Source organism: Zalophus californianus, chromosome 9 (assembly GCF_009762305.2).
Source record: "Zalophus californianus isolate mZalCal1 chromosome 9, mZalCal1.pri.v2, whole genome shotgun sequence".
NCBI lineage: Eukaryota > Metazoa > Chordata > Mammalia > Carnivora > Otariidae > Zalophus > Zalophus californianus.
In genome coordinates this window covers 17,872,850-17,893,009 of record NC_045603.1, presented here as the reverse complement: position 1 = coordinate 17,893,009, position 20,160 = coordinate 17,872,850, and the positions used below count along the sequence as shown (strand labels likewise).

General features: G+C 40.6%; 1 protein-coding gene across 1 annotated transcript in view; it reads left to right on the top strand.

Annotated features, from left to right (window-relative positions):
* Positions 1–18,674, top strand: part of LOC113922423 (thioredoxin reductase 1, cytoplasmic-like) — a 33,920-nt gene extending 15,246 nt beyond the window's left edge. The window contains exons 2-4 of the mRNA XM_035729298.1: positions 5,525–5,697; positions 10,756–10,816; positions 18,568–18,674. Coding sequence (XP_035585191.1) covers positions 5,525–5,697; positions 10,756–10,816; positions 18,568–18,674 — 341 coding nt within the window. The remainder of the gene's footprint in view (positions 1–5,524; positions 5,698–10,755; positions 10,817–18,567) is intronic.
* The last annotated feature ends 1,486 nt before the right edge of the window (positions 18,675–20,160 follow it).

Genomic DNA, 20,160 nt, shown 5'->3' with positions numbered 1-20,160 from the left:
GATATGTGTTGTTTTCCAATTTTTTACTATAACCAATGATCCTGTGTTGGTAATATGTAGATAAAAAGAGTGAACTGAGGGCGCCTGTGTGGCTCAGTCGGTTAAGCCTCTGCCTTCAGCTCAGGTTATGATCCCAGGATCCTAGGATAAAGCCCCACATAGGGCTCCCTGCTCAGTGGGGAGTCTGCTTCTCCCTCTCCCGCTGCCCCTCCCCGCTTGTGTTCTCTCTCTCAAAAATAAATATATAAAATCTAAAAAAAAATAAAAGAGTGGATTGAGGATGGGAATAGACAGGGGTGAAGGAGGCTGGAGAGTAGGAATACAATCTCTTTGCAGTTTAGCCTTTGGAGAGAGAAAGGCAGAAGAGACAAGATATAACTTTGTCCCTGCCTTAGAAAGGTGATACACATGTTCAAGAGGTAGAGAATGGAGAATGTTGATAGGTTAGTGGCCTATTTTGTTCCATTGGATTTCACAGGAATTTAACATGATTGTTCCTAAAACTATAGAACTCATGTTGAAAAGAGATTTGGAAATTTTCCTGTTAACTACATGATGCTAACTGTATTAATAAAAATTACTAAAAGCTTTTCCTATGAGACAATGAAGAGATGAGGGTCATTGTTATGAATATAATGTTTTCATTAGTTTAAATTTTTTGTTTTTAAGATAAATTCCTATAAGAATCCTTCGTTAAAAGGTATGGCTATTTCATTGGTTTTTGATCTACACTGTCAAATTGTTTTCAAAAAGAAAAGTAACAGCTTATATTATATGCTGCCTTATGTTCATGGACTTTTATCAGTGTACACTTACCAGCACTGGGAGTTGCCATTTTTATTTTTTTTTTAAAGATTTTATTTATTTATTTGACAGAGAGACAGAGACAGAGATAGTGAGAGAGGGAACAGAAGCAGGGGAAGTGGGAGAGGGAGAAGCAGGCTCCCCGCTGAGCAGGGAGCCTGATGTGGGACTTGATTCCAGAACCCTGGGATCATGACCTGAGCTGAAGGCAGATGCTTAAGGCCTGAACCACCCAGGCACCCCTCCATTTTTAATATATAAGAAATGATATTTTGTTGCTTTAATCTGCATTTCTGATTTTGAAAGAAAAGTAAAAAGACATTTTATTCTAGGTTTGCTCTTTTCTTTCTAATGAATTGGTTGCTCCTGTTCTTGAATCACTTTATCTTGTGGTCCTGCTGTTTCTTTACCAATTTTCTTGAGTTCTTTTTTTCTTTTATTATGTAGGTATTTTCTCTAGGGTGCTCTTTTGCTTTAAAAAATTATTGTTATTATTATTACTATTATTTTGCAATATAGTCTGTTGCTCTTTTCCTTTGTATTTATTTCTAAGTTTAGGAAGTTATCACCTCATTAGAGATCTGGTAATGATTCTATTTAACATGCTTTGTTATTTAGTGAGAGATAAGTGAAAAAACTTTTTTCCAAATTATCAAGCCATTATTACCATGCTATTTTAATTTTTTTTTAGGGGGGGGTGAGGCAGAGGGAGAGGGAGAGAGAGAATCCCAAGTAGGCTTCATGCCCAGTGTGGAGCCTGACACAGGGCTCAATCTCATGACCCTGAGATCCTGACCTGAGCTGAAATCAAGAGTAGGTTGCTTAACCGACTGAGCCACCCCGGTGCCCGATTACCATACTATTTTAAAAAATACATTTTTTCTTTATTGTTTTGTGCTGTCTTTTCATCATAAATTGTTCTGTATTTGTCTATTTCCTGGGTATCCATTCTCTTTCATTGATGTGCATAATTTTTATGAGTGTTAAGTATGGAGCACTTTTATTATTAACTTTTGGTTTGAGTTTTTACAAGTGGATAGTAGGTATTTTATTGATCCAAATATTAGGAACTGATCTTAGGCATAAGAGTTGGGGCAAAATAAAGAAACTCATAATTACAACTTTATCTGAGTTTTTCTAACCACATGGTTGTGTGCTGTTCTTGCCACATTTACTTAATATATTTCTTTGAATGCTGATTCAAATTTTATTTCAAAATGAGGGGAAACATTTAAAAATAAAATTTGCCTTTTTTGTCAGAGGCAGAGTTTAAGGAAAAATTCTAATGATTTTGATTAGTTGGGCAATCTCTCTGCTTTTTTTTTTTTAATTTTTTATTAATTTGACAGAGAGACAGAGAGAGAGGGAACACAAGCAGGGGGAGTGGGAGAGGGAGAAGCCAGCTCCCCGCTGAGCAGGGAGCCCGATGCAGGGCTCGATCCCAGGACCCTGGGACCATGACCTGAGCCGAAGGCAGACGCTTAACGACTGAGCCACCCAGGCGCCACAGTTGGGCAATCTCTTATCTATCTATTCATTTGTTTATTTTATGTTTATTTGGGGTGAACAATCTCTCCCCAGTAATACTGCAGCTCTTTTTGATTAAAGAGGATATCCCTTTCCCTGTGATGGCCTTGTTTTCTGTGTTCCGTGTACTGGCAGATATCTGAGCTTAATAGGTGGGTGGTGACCTTAGCATAGATGTTATGTAAGGAATTGTCACCTTCCTTTAGAGTCAGCATCCCATGAAGTCAAAGGACTCAGTAAGGTATAATGGAATCAAGAGGCTTGTGTGGTAGCCCTGACTCTGACACCAATTAATTACTGTCTGGAGCTCAGTTTCCTCAGTAGGTGAATGAATAGGTTGGCCTACTGACCCCCAGTGTTTTTCTTGTGCTGACATTCTGTGATTCTCTTTCCACGAGATGTTACCACTAAGAATACTCATTTCCATGTTGTGTAAATAAGCAACATGGAAAAGAGAGTATGAAAACCAGAGTTCAGTTAAAACATTTTGAAGTGTCATTGGTGAGGCTGGAGGGCATTGGTGCAGCTTATGGATGGATGGCAGATACGAAAGGTCTGGTCTGGAATGTCCTGCAACAAATACCAAGCCCCATTGCTCTTTTGGGATCCTATAATTAATTGGCATAGATTTTAGTTTTTCTTTAAGAAGCACCCGTTCTTCATATTAGATATGGGAATTTCTATATCCCTTTTACTTTATCTATATTTCGGGTATTAATAATATTTGAATGTTTGGTATATAAAAAAACAGTCACTTGGGTTTTGACACTGTCTTAACCATGTATAATAGGGGTTATTTTTTTAAAAAATTATAATTAACTAGCTTTAAAAAAAACTTTCTATAGGGTCACCTGGGTGGCTCAGTTGGTTAAGTGTCTGCCTTTGGTTCAGGTCATGATCCCAGGGTCCTGGGATCGAGCCCTGTGTCCGACTCCCCACTCAGCGAGGAGCCTGCTTCTCCCTCTCCCTCTGCTGCTCCCCCTGCTTGTGCTCTCCTTCTCTCAAAATAAAATAAGTTTTAAAAAATTTTTTAAAAAAAGTACCCTTACAACTTAGCAATAAAAAGACAAATAGCCCAATTGGAAAATGCAGAAAGGATCTGAACAGACATTTCTCCAAAGAAGATATATATACAAATAATCAATAAGCACATGAAAAGTTGCTCAGCATTACTAGCCATCAGCAAAATGCACATCAAACTACAATGAGACACCATTTCACATCCACTAGGATGGCTAGAACCCAAAAGCAGATCATAAGTGTTGGCAAGGATGTGGAGAAATTGGGGCCCTCATACATTGCTGGTAGGAATGCTGATGCTTTGGAAAACAGTTTGGTGGTTCCTCAAAAGATTTAACATTACCCAATTCTACTCCTAGGTGTTTACTCAAAAGAATTAAAAACAGGTATTCAAAACAAAAACCTGTGCACGCATGTTCATAGCTGCTCTGTTCACAACAGCCAAAAAGTGGAAGCAGCCCAAATACGGAAACAAACCAAATGTCCATCAATGGATGAATAGATTTAAAAATGTGGTATATTCATACAATGGAATATCTGGCCATAGAAAAGAAATGAAGCACTGATACATGCTACAGCACAGATGAACCTTAACAAATATAATGCTAAGTGAAAGAACTCAGTTACAAAAGACTACATATTGTATGACTCCATAGAGTAGAGTAGTGGTTGTCTAGAGGTAGGAAAGGGGGAAGGGCTGGCTGGGGGAAAACGGGGAACAACTTCTAATGGCTACAGGGCTTCTTTGCAGGGTGATGAAAATGTTCTCAATTTGATTGTGATGATGGTTGCACAACTTCGACTAAAAACCATTGAACTGTGTACTTTCCATTGGGGAATTCTTAAAAAAAATTTTATGTATGTATGTATGTATGTATGTATTTATTTATTTATTTGAGAGACAGCACAAGCAGGGGGAGTGGCAAAGGGTGAGAGGGAAGCAGACTCCCCAAGAAGCAGGGAGCCTGACACTGGGGCTCAATCCCAGGACCCCAGGGTCATGACCTGAGTCGAAGGCAGATGCTTAACTGACTGAGCCACCTAGGCACCCCTTCATTGGTGAATTCTATGCTATATGAGTTATATGTCAGTAAAGCTGTTTTTTAAAAAAGTATGGGTTCTAGAGAATTATAATGTACATTTGAATTCCATTTCCATCACTTAGTGTAAGCTGTGCAACCGTGGGGAAGTTGCTTAACCTCTCTGAGTCTGTTTCCTTATTTGCAAAATAGGGATGACGGTAGCAGTGTTTATATAATGATATCCTTGTAAAGATTAAATGAGATGATGCATACAAATATTAACTCCCTGTCTAGTTCTGGGTAAACATTAATATCAACTATGAAGATGATGAGGAGACTGAGAAAGAATGGGTAGGTCTCAGACAAGCAGAAATGAGAGGAAATAACTTATGGAGTAGGTAATAAGGGTAGGATTGAGCTTGCTTTGTTTGTGGCCCTGGAGAAGAGAGCTAGTTGAAAATATTTACAAGCCAGAGGTAGCAATCTGTCAGTGGCTTTGGCTGATAATGACGCCCAGGATGATAGTGGTGTCATGTGGGGTAACATACCACAAAGCTGGGTCACATTTGTTATGGTGCCAGACTGGGTTGCAGAAAAATCCTGGAGAGGAAAACAGAGAATCTGAAGAAAGTCGTTTTTTAAATCTTGCCATGCTGTGGCCTGAAAAGCCTGTGTCTGCTTGTCCTGAAGTTAACTGGAGAAAAAGAAGTAAGCCTTGGCTTGAGTCGCCCAATCTTGTGTCTCTGAGCAGGGTTGTGTGAGAAAGGGATGTAATCTCTGTTCTTTGGCCCCTCTACATTTAAACCATGGATAGGGTGGGGCTGAGGTAATATATGGCCCTCAGTGTCAGAACCTGTGACTTAGTCTCCTACCTCAGGGAGGTTCAGTCTCCTGCTATCATTTGTCAGGGGCCCCTGAGAACTAATCTCAAATGTAGCAAAAATGAATTGGAAATATCCAGTGAGTTGCCAGGAGTCTGCAGTCAGATGACAGAATTTAATGTGTAATCCATGTTCGAGCCCTCCCTCAGACTCCTTATTTTGGTGGTTGGGGCTAAAATTGTAAGGCTTGCTGAGTGAATCTAATATTAGGAAATGCATCATCATGTTTTCCTTTCTGATAATTACTGTCTTTGCTTCCATTACTTCTAGCTAAGGATCATCTCCCTAGTCAACCTTTGCCAGAAAACCCAGCCACTGGTGTGAGTGGCCCCTCAGGGCCCAGCAGCCCAAGCATCTCCGACCCCAGAGCCCAGCTTAGGGCCTATATAGACAACCACCCTGTAGTCATCTTCAGCAAGTCCACGTGCAAGCGCTGTGCTGAGGTAAGGCTTCAGCCTCCAGGAGCAGCAACACACTGTTGCCTTGAGAAAGTTGAGACTTCTGAGTTCTGCTGTAAACAGTTGGATTTCACCTGAGGAAGGGGTTTGGTGTGGGTGTAAGTTGCTTTAGAGTCCTTGGAGAGTGATGCTTTGAGAACAAAATGTTGCTTGAGTAATCTCCTGAGCTTTTGCAAAATACTAGATGTTTTCTCAAGGTCAAGCAGATTTGGTGTGGGTGAGCTCCCAAACCAGGTGATTGGTTGCTCTTTTAGGCACTTCTGTAGAGAATATTTTCTAAGGAGCTGTTACTTAAGGTACTCCTAAATTTTGGTAAGTACCTCTTCATGCTCATTATGGGGAAAATGACTTCCCAAAGAATAAACTGTGCTTCCTACTTGGTTCTTAGTCTTAGATTATCTGAGAGAAAAGGGCAATGATCACAGCCATGGGGAGGGTTGGTTTAGTCCACCGTGATTTAACCACAGAATGATGTCGAGAATTGAAAGACAAACCTGATCGGGTGCTTTATGGGAAGGTTGAGGATGTTTAATGTCACTGAAGCTTAGCTTTAAATTATACTCAGGATAGCTCTAGGACTAGACACAGTGGATTCTTAAGTCAACATAACTGGCCTTCTGTCAGGGTTCACCTGTAGGGTAATTTATTAAGTTTAATTTTCTCTCCGTTTATCTATCTCTTGACTTACTTTCCAGCTCTCAGAGAGGTTGACCTCAGAAGCCTTAAACAGAGACAGGCTTCTTGGACTCCGTGTGTGTGTGTGTGTGTGTGTGTGTGTGTCTTCCCTTGTTCTAAATAAGGAAAAAGGAAAGGTGGGCAAGCAGTGGAAACACTGAAAGTAGGCAGAACCTTTCATATTTGTTTCTCACCCAACATAGTCTGCTTCATTGTCATCTGGGGCTTCATCTCTATTAAAGCCATCATGGAGCCTTTTGCGCAGGACATCATGTTGGGAACAGGGTTGCAAAGATGTAGGAGACAAAGTCCCATCCCTAGGGCGTTTAGTCAAACTGAGAAGGTAAACCTTGGGCTTAAAAAGAAAAATGATCTGGAGTACCTGGGTGGCTCAGTCTGTTAAGCATCCAATTCTTGATTTTGGTTCAGGTCATGATCTCTGGGTCCTGGGATGGAGCCCCAAGTTGAGCTCCACCCTCAGTGGGGAGTCTATTTCTTCCTCTCCCTCTGCCCCTCCCCCCCTCATGCTCTCTTTGTCTTTCTCTCAAATAAATAAATAGAATCTTAAAAAAAAAGAAAAATGATCTAAGGTAACCGATGCTAAATTCTAAGTGATTAGCATAGGCAGTAAACATTAGAGAATTTGGAAGAGGGCTGTATATTAGAAATCTGCATAATTCCTGGCCTCTGAGAGCTTCACTATATAGCCCTAGTGGTCTTTTGAGGCTCTTCTCCCTTGTTAGTGTAATCTGTAAAATGAAGGGCTTGGACTAGTTGACTGTTGAGATTCCTTTTAGTTCTGAAATTATGGAGTTGTCTAGTCTTTTCTGTTTCCAAATAATGGTGAAGAGCCTGAACTCTGAAGTCAGAGTTTAGACCTTGCCTTTGTGACTTATTAGCCATGTGATCTTGGTTAAGTTTTTTACCTGTTGTGTCTCAGTTTCCTCATCTGTAAAATGTGGGTAATAATACACCTATCTCATAAGTTTGTCATGAGGATCAAATTAGTTAGTATTTGTAGAAGCCACAGAACATGCCTGGCACAAAGTAAATGCTACATAATGTTTTTTAAATGAAAGAACTACTTGCCCTTCCTGTTTTCCTATCAGGACTTCACACCTTGGATGGTGATCTTCCTTCATCAATATTGAGCCTCAGTTAAGTGGAAATCAACAAATATCTGACTCTATTCCCAATATAGTTACTCCTATTAAAAAGTGGCCATTTTTTTTTTCTAAATTAGCCTCTCCCTTCGAAACTATGCATGTGGTGGTGTAATGGAAGGAACACCTGCAGTTAAAAGTGCTCAGTTCTCATTCTATAAATCAGTTTCCTCAACAGTAAGGTTGGCAATACCACCTTATCTACTATACTTGTTAAATACACAGCTTCATGATGAAAACCAAATAATTTCAAATCCATATGAAAGCCTACACTGTAGGCTTGTATTAGGAGCCACCATTGAGCACCTCCTATGTGCCAGGCAATGTTTGGTCACTCTCCTTATATTTTTTAAAAAAAAGATTTTATTTATTTATTTGAGAGAGAGAGAGATTGCATGTGTGCAAGTGCGAGAGGGGGGAGGGCAGAGGGAGAAGGAGAGAGAGAATCTCAAGCAGACTCGACGCTGAGAATGGAGCCTGACATGGGGCTCCATCTCATGACCCTGAGATTATGACCTGAGCTGAAATCGAGAGTAGAACTCTTAACCAACTGAACTACCCAGGTGCCCCAACGTTACTAAAGAATTGGGAAATTGCAGTTTTGACTCTGCTCTAGTCCTGCAGTGAAGGAGGTCTAACGTGTCAGGATTGCTGGGTTTCATTGCATGCTCCCTGCAATCTCCCATCTCTTTGACCTGTAGTTACTCTTATTTCTACTATCTTCTCCCTGAATTCTACTAACTTCTTCATTTCCTGACTCTCCTCCCTGACTCTAAAAAGACAAAGCCTTTTTTTTTTTTTCTCAATTAAATGTACTCTAGGAACAATGAACATTTCCTGTAAAATTTGTGGTAGGGGTTTGCATATTTATTGTATTAAAATGTATAGTAATTCTGGAAACTATTTAATGTCATTATCCGAATAGTTCCTGGGTATGCCAGGTCTTTTGGACAAGCATCCCTTGGTTTTACCTTGACAACTACCAGTTCCTTAGCTTTTCTGATTACATAATATATAAGCTGTTTTCAGATTTGTGCCAATTAATATGGAAATTAACTTTCAATGTCTTTGGCTGTGAAGGATGGTTAGGTGTCTCTTTTTGTAAAAATAGTGATTTTCTTCTGTGAGGGTACAACTTATAGACTTGACTGTTCGTGGTTTTTTAATTTTAATTTTTAATTTTATTATTTTTAAAAATTACCTTGAAGTAGCATTTCCCCAGGTTATTTCCTTCAGTTTTGATCTTATCCTTTAACAGTTGTGATGTGAGTAAATCAGAATGGAGAAACTTCATTTTTATATCTGTACTTGGCCTGATGAATTTATATTTCTCTCTAGGATGAGTAATGTAATTTGCATTGACTCAAGTTGGGATATGCCCACAAAGAAATGAACTTCTATGTAAGTTTCCTGATGTTGCATAACACATTAAGGTGTGTGATTTGCCTGCATCCCGCTGTGAAGACTGGGTTTTAAAATGCAAAGATAACTTCCTACCTCTTCAGAAACTGTGGTATTTGTTTCTTATGGATATTTCAATGGGAAATTAGAAGTATGAAGTTGGAATTAGCAAATGATGTCTCATATAGCTTATCTATTGCCTGACACCCAGATCCACTGCCATTTCTCTGTAGTGTTTTTACAGGCAAAGTTGACCATCCTCTACTTTTATCAATTAGAATATTCTGGAAGCAGGTGCTAATGATATTCAATACAGATCTTTAATCTTGTACTGTGGAGCAGTGTGAAAGTTTCATCAGAGCTAAAATAATCTACCAAAGAGTTTCTTGCTGAGGGGTCACGTGTACTCTGGAATCTAGAGCTGTTATTTTCTACATTTCACATATTGTCAAATTTTGATACTTTTAGGAGCTGTTTTTAGGATTACTCTCTAAATCTGGAAAACTTGTTTTCTGTAACAAACTGCAAATGGTTTATTTCTAAAATTAAGTGGCTGAGGAAGACTTAAGACTCCACGATTTTATATGTGTTTTAACTTTTTTATTTTTAGTCTTAGAAAATGAGCATTGGAATATGAATTGACTTTTGTCCAGATGGTCTCCCAGCTGTAGCTTTCCTTGCCCTTTCCTTAAAGTCCCTCTTTACTCACCCCATCACTCTTCAAAAAGACTCTTATCTTTTTAACTGTATGCTGCCTAGGAGCTGAATTCCCACTAGGGCACAGATACTGCCCCGAGGAGCATAAGAGGAGGGCCGCTGAGGTCATGTGAAGAAACTTATTCTCCCATTTTTATCAAAATGTTATCTTTGGTCCTGTACAATTGATAGAAATCTTTCAGCCTACTGTTTTAGTAGTTAAATTAGGATGGGACAAGAATACATTCTCTAGATTGTTAATTTCTGTGAACTCCAGGCCATAGTTCTGTCTGACCTTTTTCATTTTATTGTAGAAGCTGGAGATGGTTCTAAGCTGTCCTAAAGCATTAATGACAGGCTATTATGTCTTATATATAAATGTCATTTTAAAGCCTCTTTTATCAATAATTTAAGTGTTATTTAGTGGCACAAATTTGGCAAAAATAACTTATCCTTCCAGTAAAATTTTTTTTACCATTATAATTTGTGTAATCTTGGGACACTTGGGTGGCTCAGGCGGTTAAGTGTCTGCCTTTGGCTCAGGTCGTGATCCAATGGTCTTGGGATCGAGTCCACATCGGGCTCCTTGCTTAGGGGGGAGCCTGCTTCTCCCTCTGCCTGCCACTCCCCCTGCTTGTGCTCTCTCTCTACAAATAAATAAATTAAATCTTAAAAAAATAATTTGTGTAATCTTGAGCATATGACTTTTGTAATTGATTTGTTGGTTGAGGTTTACTCGGCTAAAAAATAAATAATATGTTAACTATTGTAGGATGTGGTTTTTTTCTTAGAGTTTCCACATATGTTTTGGAAATAGTACATATTCCAGTGCCTTTTAAAACATGGTTAGTATTAAACCCATTTTATAGTGGGGTAGATGGAGTCACTAAACATGTAAAATGTATTTTATGAAGCTATATAGGTGAATCATTGAACATAGAGTAGAATCAACAGACTTCAAATACCCATTAAGTATCATTACTGTCGGCAGGGAGAGTCTTGTGGGTTGTATAAAAATGGGTTGGTAAGTTTGCAAAAGCTGATTAAAGAGGAAAGTAAAAAGCTGGAGAGAAGGCTTTAAAAAAAATTCTCCCCCTTGTTTTTCCAGGTAAAGAAGTTATTTAAGTCGATGCATGTTCCTTATTTTTTGCTCGAACTTGATCAAGCAGGTAAGATTCTGCTTAATATGTAAATTATATCTGCTGACTGTACATTTTATTTAATCTACTTTGTCTGTTTTTTATTTTTCTCCTTTGAGGTTTTTATTGTTTAGTGAGCTCTTTCCAGTAGATTCCTTTTTTTGACCATTTAGCTAGGCCATTCTCTGGGACTAATGATCATATTTGCCTTTAGTCATTATCTCGTTAATAGCCTTGACAGTAGCTTCCTGCTGTTGAAATCATTCTTCCTATTAACCTGGAGTTTAGTTACAGGTACAGTATTTGCTGGTTTCGTGGTAACTTTATTATTTTTGCAAATTTGCCACCTTTCTGATAAGTCATATCAAATAGTATTTGAAAACAGGAGAGAAGAGGCTCAGCTAGCAGGATATGGTAATTGGGATAGAAAGCTCATTTCTGGGGTCCGGAGGAAGGAGGTAGTTGTGGGGCAGGAAACTCTTATTTGTCTTTAGAAGACAGGTTCCCTAACACAGAGAGAGGCAGGTAATAGCTGCCACCTATTGAGGGCTGGTGCTTCCTAGCAACTGTGCTGGGCTTGTATGCAAAGCCCTTAATCCTCACAAGAATTTTGCAAGGAACTTATCCCCATTTTACAGATGAGAAAATTGAGTTCCAGGAAAATCCAATAACTTTCCTAAGGTCATGTAAGTAGTGGATCTGTAGTCTGGACATGGGCTTGTTTAATTCCAGTCTGTGTTCTTCCTATAATACCATGCTGTCTGTCTCCCCTAGCATGAGAGCATGACCTTTCTATTTCTCTGTCAAGGAACGTTCTTGCTCCAAGCACTCCATAGTATATGGAAGGAAAGCCCAATAATTAAAATTTTACCTGGGCCAAAAAAATAGCCTTTTTTTTTTTTTAAGATTTTATTTATTTATTTGACAGAGAGAGACACAGTGAGAGAGGGAACACAAGCAAGGGGAGCAGGAGAGGGAGAAGCAGGCTTCCCACTGAGCAGGGAGCCTGACGCGGGGCTTGATCCCAGGACCCTGGGATCATGACCTGAGCTGAAGGCGGACGCTTAACGACTGAGCCACCCAGGCGCCCCCAAAAAACGTCCTTTTAAAAATGTACGTTTTTCTGGGAGAGTTAAGTCAACTTGCAACTTGGTGTGAATCAGAAAACTCACAACAAGCTAATTAAACTAACAAGATAAAGCAAATGAACATGTTTGTTAAGGACGGGACATGGATGGGAGGTAATAATGGAAGAGGATGGGCATCACGGAGGTACCAAGTGCCTTGGGGCATGAGTAAGAAGGCAAAGACTGTGACCAAAGTGCCGAAGGTGGATGGGAGATCAGTAAAGGCAAGTATCAACTACTCTGACATTTTAGTTCTGGCAACCCTAATCAGACAGGAAGCTCTTTCCCTTTGGTGTGGAAGTGGCTGTGGGTCTAGAGATCACAGCTGGGAGCTCCCACTCACCCTTTGGTAAAGTCTTACCTAAGAAAACCTGAATGATGTATATGAGCTGGGGTAGGTTTGACCTGACCCAGCTTCTGTAGTTGAAAGACGGGAGCCTCTTGCTGGATGAGGGAGCTGATGATCCTCTGTGTCCTCATTTGCTGCTTCATCACCCAGAAGCTGTCTTCCTTCTCATGCTTACTTAGAGGCTGGGCAGCTTGTAGGAACAGAACAGGATTTATAGAGTAAAGTAGCAGTTCTCAAAATGTCTGCACACTCCTGGGGGTGCCGGTGACTTTTGGGGGGTCCTCAAACTCAAAACTGTTTTCTGATAATGGTTAAGATGTTATTTGCTATTTTGACATTTTCACTGATGGTGCTAAAGCAGTTGTAGGTAAAACTGCTGAGGCTTAGCATGAACCAAACTAGGGGTGCCAGATGGTGCTGGTTTATATTATAGTCTTCACTACCACGCTGATAAAGAAAATGGCAATTTTACCTAAGATTATTCTTGAGGAAGAAGTAAAAATCATTACCTTTATTAAGTCTCAACCCTTTGAGTATACCTCTTTTCATATTCTGTGTGATGAGAGAAGTATGCATAAAGTATTTTTGTTGCATGAAGCATGATGGTTGTCTCAAGGAAAGCACTTATACAATTAATAGTTTGCGTTGCAAACTGAACTAGCTGCTTTTCTCATGGAACACTATATATACTTGAAAGAATGCCTGACAGTCAAATTATTCAAATGATTTGGATTATTCAGATTTGGTTATCTGGCAGACATTTCCCCTCAGATGAACAAAGCAAGTCTGTCACTTCAAGGAAAACTACTGACAATATTTGTTGCCCATGATAAAATTTGAGCTTTCAGGTGAAAATAAGAACTTTGGAAGTTGTACCTGGCATGTGAGCTCAATAGCTTTTCAGTACTTAAAGACTTTTCTGATGAGGTTCGATGTAATATTTATGAATCTAATTTTTTGGTACTGTGGATTAAAATATGTCAACATGTGGAAGATCTGTATAACTCAGTGAATGACTATTTTCTGAATGGTCAATGTATGATCTTACAAAGTCATTCATGGGTCAAAGAGCCATTCAAAGTATAAGATAGACCAATGGGTTTTAATGTGAGAGAGTATGAAAAGCTCATCTATGTGGTTTCAGATTCTACATTGTAACACTTTAATCAACTATTACTTATTGAGTTTTGGTGTAGTATCAAGGATATCTGCAGTTATCTGAAAAATCTACTAGATATTTCTCCTTTTTCCAACTACTTGTGTTTGTTAGTGTGGGATTTTTTTTCATATACTTCTACTAAAACAACATATATCACAATATATTGAATGCAGAAGTGGATAGGGGAATCTGTCTTGTGTTAAACCAGACAAAAAAATTGCAAAAATGTAAAATAATGCTAACTTTCTCATTGTATTTTTTTGTCTTGGAAAATACAGTTATTTTTAATTAAAGTATGTTACTTATGTTAACATGTAATGGGTTTACTATTAATTTCAAGAGAATAAATCAGTATTTTTAAGATGTCTCAGTTTTAATTTTTTTTTTTTTAAAGATTTTATTTATTTATTTGACAGAGAGAGACACAGTGAGAGAGGGAACACAAGCAGGGGGAGTGGGAGAGGGAGAAGCAGGCTTCCCGCCTGGGCAGGGAGCCTGATGCGGGGCTCGATCCCAGGACCCCGGGATCATGACCTGAGCTGAAGGCAGTCGCTTAACCAACTGAGCCACCCAGGCGCCCCTCAGTTTTAATTTTTAATGTGGTAAATATTGATAGCTATAACCCATATAAACAAAACTTCTTTGGGGTCCTCAATAATTATTTAAGAGTATAAAGGGGTACTGATACCAAAAGTTTGACATCTTGAGTTCTGAGACAAGTAGGAAGTGTGAGTGTTAATCTAAGAACTTTGGGGGCGTCTGGCTGACTCAGTTGGAAGAGTCTGTGACTCTGCATCTCAGGTCGTGAGTTTAAGCCCAATGCTGGGTATAGAGATTTAAATTAAATTAAAAAATTAAAAGAGATTAAAATTTAAAAAAAAATCTAAGAACTTTGGATTCTGTGCGATTTACTGGTATCCAGCACAGGAGGATCACTGTACAACATTTGCTGGGCCTCACAACTAGCTGCACAGGAGAGAGACGTGATCAGGTCTGTGTCTGCCAGCATCTTGTAATTACTGAGCTGGAGTTGTTGCCATGGTCTCTAAGTGCTGGTTTTGTCAATGAACAGCTTCTTACCTGTTTTAGCTTGGCTCCACGAAGAACGTTCCCCAGGCATTATTTTCTCACCGGTCTTGGCTACCTGATCTCCCTAGTGCTTGGATCACGGTAGGTGCTCCTAGAGCCAGAGGGTCATTTGGTAGGCAGGAGTATTCGGGATAGAATCAGGTGGGTGCATTTTCTCATCCAGAGTGTTTATTGAGTACTTGCTGAGTGCTAGGCTGTGTACTAGGCACTAGAAAGAGAGTAGGGAACTGTGCTCTTGTGAAGTTAGACTCGCAACCACCCCCACCCCCCGAAAATCCCCGTCCTTTTCTTTTTGAGTTGAGTGTCCGTGGCGGCCAGCGCAGTGTGCCCCCTGACCGCACTGGTAACGGAGTTCCTGGTGGCAGTGGTATCCTCTTAAGGAAAATCAAGGAGGAAAGCTGTGCTGCCAGGAACCTCTGCTCCCACCCTGACAGTTTCTTCTTCCTTATTTCGGGCTGTATTTTGGACCAGTCTATATACATGAAGGTTATTATTTGAGAACCACCATCAAGATCAACTCAGACAGACCAGGACTGGTACTAGAGAGAAGAGCTCAGCACCTGGAAGGCTTGGCATTAGTACCTGTGTGTGGGCAGTGGTAATGGGCATAAATGCTACCCTCCCTGTGCCAGAGGCTTATGCACGTCCTCCTACCTAATCTTCAGAATACCATCAGTGTGGTAGGTAGTGATATCACCTTCTTATGATGAGGAAACAAAATGTAGACAAGTATTCACATAGAGGGTGGGTGGCTTACTGGTGAACCCATTGGTGATTCCAGATTCCTCCCCTCGGTGTCCTCTGATTACCTCCTCAGAGGCTTTCATGACTCACCCGATCTGCCTAATGGATGATGTTCATGGTATTGATACTATGATGGGTGTTCCTGGATGTGCCCGTGACTACTTGTGGCCGGGCACCACCGGGGGTGGTGCAGCCTTCCGCTGTGATAGCTGCACCTCAGCTAGCCCTGTGCATGAGCCGTTCCTCACAGGGCCCACTGGTCTAGGAAGCCTCGATCTTGGCCTGGGGCATCTGCCCAGTGGCTTTGATCTGAGGAACAGACAACATCAATGTAGTCATCTTAATTTGGTCTGGTAGCTGCTGCCACTCTTCAGCTGTTGCTGTGGAAAACAGAAGTTTTGAGAGGACTCGTGTGACCATTGCCAGAAGTGTGTATCCGGATGCCATATGTCACTCACTAGCTTGGGGGTGTTGATGGGTACCATCCCTGTCCCCGGCTGCTTACAGAGGGCATGGCTTTAATGCCTTCAGCAAGAGGGCAAGGAATCAACCTTGACTTACTCACATTTGAATTATATTGATGAGCTTTTTTTTTTTTTTTTTTTAATGCCTGTATTTCACATCTCTCTTACTTAATCCTCCCAATGACCTTGTGAGGTTGCTGGATTTAATCCAGCTTTCTAAGTGGGGAAGCAGACACTCAGCATTTTAGTAACATGCTCAGTGTTGCTGTGTCAGGCCCAGGCCTGTCTGGTTCCCCAGCTGCCTCTTGAGGGATTGCTTTCTTTAAACAAACAAAAACCCCTTACATTCCAAGGTACCCTAGGCCAGCTCAGACCCTACTACTTGGGTATCGATCTTATTCATTCGACAGATGTGTTTTGGGCACCTATTTATGTGCTAAGCACTGGCAGGAGCAAAAAGATGAAGAAGGCACAGCCTCGTTCTTTAAGGTCATTCTATTTGTTTGCATCTGCCTCCCTTCTAATTTCAGTGTGATCTGGTACCTGGAAAGGCTTCAGGATCACAGAGTACTTGTGATAGCATGTTGCACAGGTGTTTTCCTGATAGAACAAAGTGGTGAGTAAGGAATTCATAGCTATAAACAAAACAAATTGGAAAACATCGCGATGTTTCATTTAGAGTGAATCTAGTGAGGAGTGCCTGGCAGGGGGGAGGCAGGCAGAGGGAGAAGCAGGCTCCTTGCCAAGCAAAGAGCCCCATGTAGGCCCAGGACCCTGGGATCATGACCTGAGCTGAAGGCACACTTAACCGACTGAGCCACCCAGGCGTCCCTCTGTGAATCTTTTTTTTTTTTTTTAAAGATTTTATTTATTTATTTGACAGAGAGAGAGAGACAGCGAAAGCAGGAACACAAGCAGGGGGAGTGGGAGAGGGAGAAGCAGGCTTCCTGCGGAGCAAGGAGCCCGATGTGGGACTCGATCCCAGGACCCTGAGATCATGACCTGAGCTGAAGGCAGACGCCTAACGACTGAGCCACCCAAGCGCCCTCTGTGAATCTTTTTTAAGGGCTGCATAATACTACGTGAGTTAGCAACTACTACTAAGCACTGACTGTGTGCCAAGAACGGTGCTAGGTGTTTTATATACATCCTCATTAGATTCCCCACTTTACAGATGAGGAAACAAAGGCTCAGAGGAGCAAAGAGCCCTCCACCTGTGGTGCCTATGACTAATGACCCACAATGGATAATGAGCCCATGAAGAGCAGAACTCTTATCATTTATGTGTAAGAGCAGGCCCTCCAACATTTGTTCAAAGAATGAAAAGAATCAACAATTTACTAGAATGTATATCTGGCAATTAAAGAGAGCTTTATCTTGCCTCATAAAAAGTTTAATCTAAATCTAGCTTTTTCAGGATGCCTAGGTGGCTCAGTCGGTTACGCATCTGCGTTTGGCTCAGGTCATGATTCCAAGGTCTTGGGATCAAGTCCCGCATTGAGCTCCTTGCTCAGCAGGGAGCCTGCTTCTCCCTCTGCCTGCCGCTCCCCCTGCTTGTGGTCTCTCTGACAAATGAATAAATAAAATCTTAAAAAAAAAAAAATCTAGCTTTTTCATACCCAAGTACATTGGGAAGAGGACATTAATTAAATACTATGTTAGATGCATTATAAACATCCTGTTTATTTTTTATTTTTCTAAATTTATTTTTATTGAAGTATAATTAACATACAGTGTTATATTAGTTTCAAGTGTACAATATAATTATTCAACAATTCTATACATTATTCACTATAGTTTTAATCCCCTTTATTTGTTTCACCTCCCCCCCCCCAATTCCCTTCCTCTGGCAACTATCAGTTTGTTCTCTGTACTTAAGAGACAAACATTATCCTATTTAATTCTTCCAACTCAAAGAGGGACAACATTATCCCACCTGGCATGGATTTGAACCTAGGTCTGTGTGATACCAAAATATATTTTCTACTTCTTACTTAAGAGAAATCTTTTCATAAAATGTGTGAGTTGTTTTCTTAAATAATCAGCTTCCCCACCCACCTTGCATTCATTCCAAAACAGAAATTCACTTGAATAGAGGCATATATGCACAGATTCTTATGTGAATGCTATATAACCACTGGTCTCTGTGCTCTTTCTGTAAAAGCAAAGCGTACATGAGCAGTTCAGTCAGTGCAGTGGTTATCTCCACAAGCAGCACTAAAACAGGTTTAAGGAGCAGTCTGGGGCAGCGGTATGTGCGTGTGTGGAGCTTAGTGAGGAGCACTGGGCCTGCAAGATCATCAGCACAGGTTAGATCAGAGTTCAGCGGTAAGAGCTTGGTTGTATGACCTTGAACAAGTTGTCTGACCTCTTTGCGCCTTCATTTCCTCATCTGTGAAATGGAGATAATAGAAAAATCTGCCTCACAGAACTGTGTGGTTAAACTAGTTAACACTTGCCGTGCCTAGGGCAGTGGCTCATAGATACTGCCATCAAAGGGTTTCCTACTGGGACACCTGGGTGGCTCAGTAAGTTAAGTGTCTGCCTTCAGCTCAGGTCATCATCCCGGGATCCTGGGATCAAGCCCCGCGTTGGGCTCCCTGCTCAGCGTGGAGCCTGCTTCTCTCTCTCCCTCTGCGCCTCCCCCCTGCTTGCTATCTCTCCTGAGCTTTCTCTCTCACTCTCTCAAATAAATAGATAAAATCTTTTTTTCTTTAAGAAGAAAAAAGCTTATTTCTCTCTTACCTAAAAGAAGTCTAGATAGAGTAGTCTGTGCAGGGCTTGTATGAGACTCCACAGTGCTGGATCCGTTGTTGAGTCCTCCTGTGTTCATGTTCCACACTTCTCAGCGTTTGTCTTCCATCTTACGTTCCAAGATGGGGGTCCAAACCTCAGCTATCGTTTGAAAGAAGAACTGAAGGAGGACTTGTCCTTTCCGTTTAAGAACATTTCCTGAAAGTTGCACTTGGCAGTTTGCTTATGTCTTACTGATCAGAATTTAGTCACTTAGCCATATATATGCTGAAAGGAGACAGGGAAATGAAACCTTTATTTTGGGAGTCAAGTGCACAGTTAAAAATCAAGAGTCCAGTTAGTGATGCTAATAATATCTTGGTTTTGCCTGCAGAATAGCTGAGGTTGGTTCATCTGAAGATTAGTATAATAATTTCCATATAAACCATACATTTGTCTCCTATTTAAATCATAAGTATACAGGCACCCTGCTATGTTCATTAAATGATGGTAGTGAGCTGGAAAATACTTTGTGGTCTAAGAAAAGCCAGTGACTGAACTAGAGGCCTAGTTATCTCACTTAATGGTTAACACTGAACCTGACTTATCAAGGGGGTAGGAGGTAGTCCAGCCTTGTCTATTGCAACTCCTCAAAAGAGTTTCTGAAAGATTATTACAGTTATTGTAAATCTGTAGATAAAGAAATTCAGAAATATTTTGGTGGAAAATTACAATGTTCTCATTTGTCTTTATAGTGGAAAAGTTGGTCTTAATACATCTATGGTTATAAATGAGACGAAGATCCCTCTCAATTCAAATCAGGGTCTGGATGATTAGTTGCCATCCAGGAAGATCCAAGACCACTTCATGAGGTGTCAGTAGCCCTTCACCAATGACTTGTAGTCATCAACTGTCTTGGGATTCTGGAATTTGGGCTCCTGGGGTGATTAGAGGTAGATGTTCTCTTTTTTTTTAAATAAAGATTTTATTTATTTATTTGTCAGAGAGAAAGAGCACAAGCAGGGGGAGCGGCAGGCAGAGGGAGAAGCAGGCTCCCCACTGAGCAAGGAGCCCGATGCCGGACTTGGTCCCAGGACCCTGGAATCATGACCTGAGCCAATGGCAGACGCTTAACTGACTGAGCCACCCAGGCGTCCCCGAGGTGGATGTTCTTAGTATCAACTACCTAATAGGGTTTAAGAATTTAGAGGTTAACAGTGGTAATAAACTGTATGGCTCTTCTTTCATCTGTAGGATCTAAAAGCTGTTTACCATTACTAATTAATACTCACACCACCTCTTGGCTGGTGGTAAGGGTGGCTCATCTCCAGTTTTTTCAGACGAGTCATCTGAGAGTTGTCTTCAAGAGAGCCTGTGTCTCCTGAGGTTCTGCTGGCTGGTAGTTTTCTGCATTAAAAACATTTTCTTTCCTCTAGAATTGGGATGAGACACCAAGAGATCTAAAACAAATGAAACGCAGAAGGGGCCTCTTTCTGCGTGTTCTAGTGTGTGTACATTGCGTGTGTATGGACGTGCAATTCGAGATGCATGTACTGATTCTTTTAGAAGTTCCTCATGTCCTTTCCATTTCTTTTAGCAAATTGTTTAAGGAACATTTTTCTTCCTGTAGGTAAAGAACAAGTTCTGAGTAATGAGGATAGATAACTGTGGAAAATGGCGTGCTTAGCCACAGATTGCTAATTAAAAGA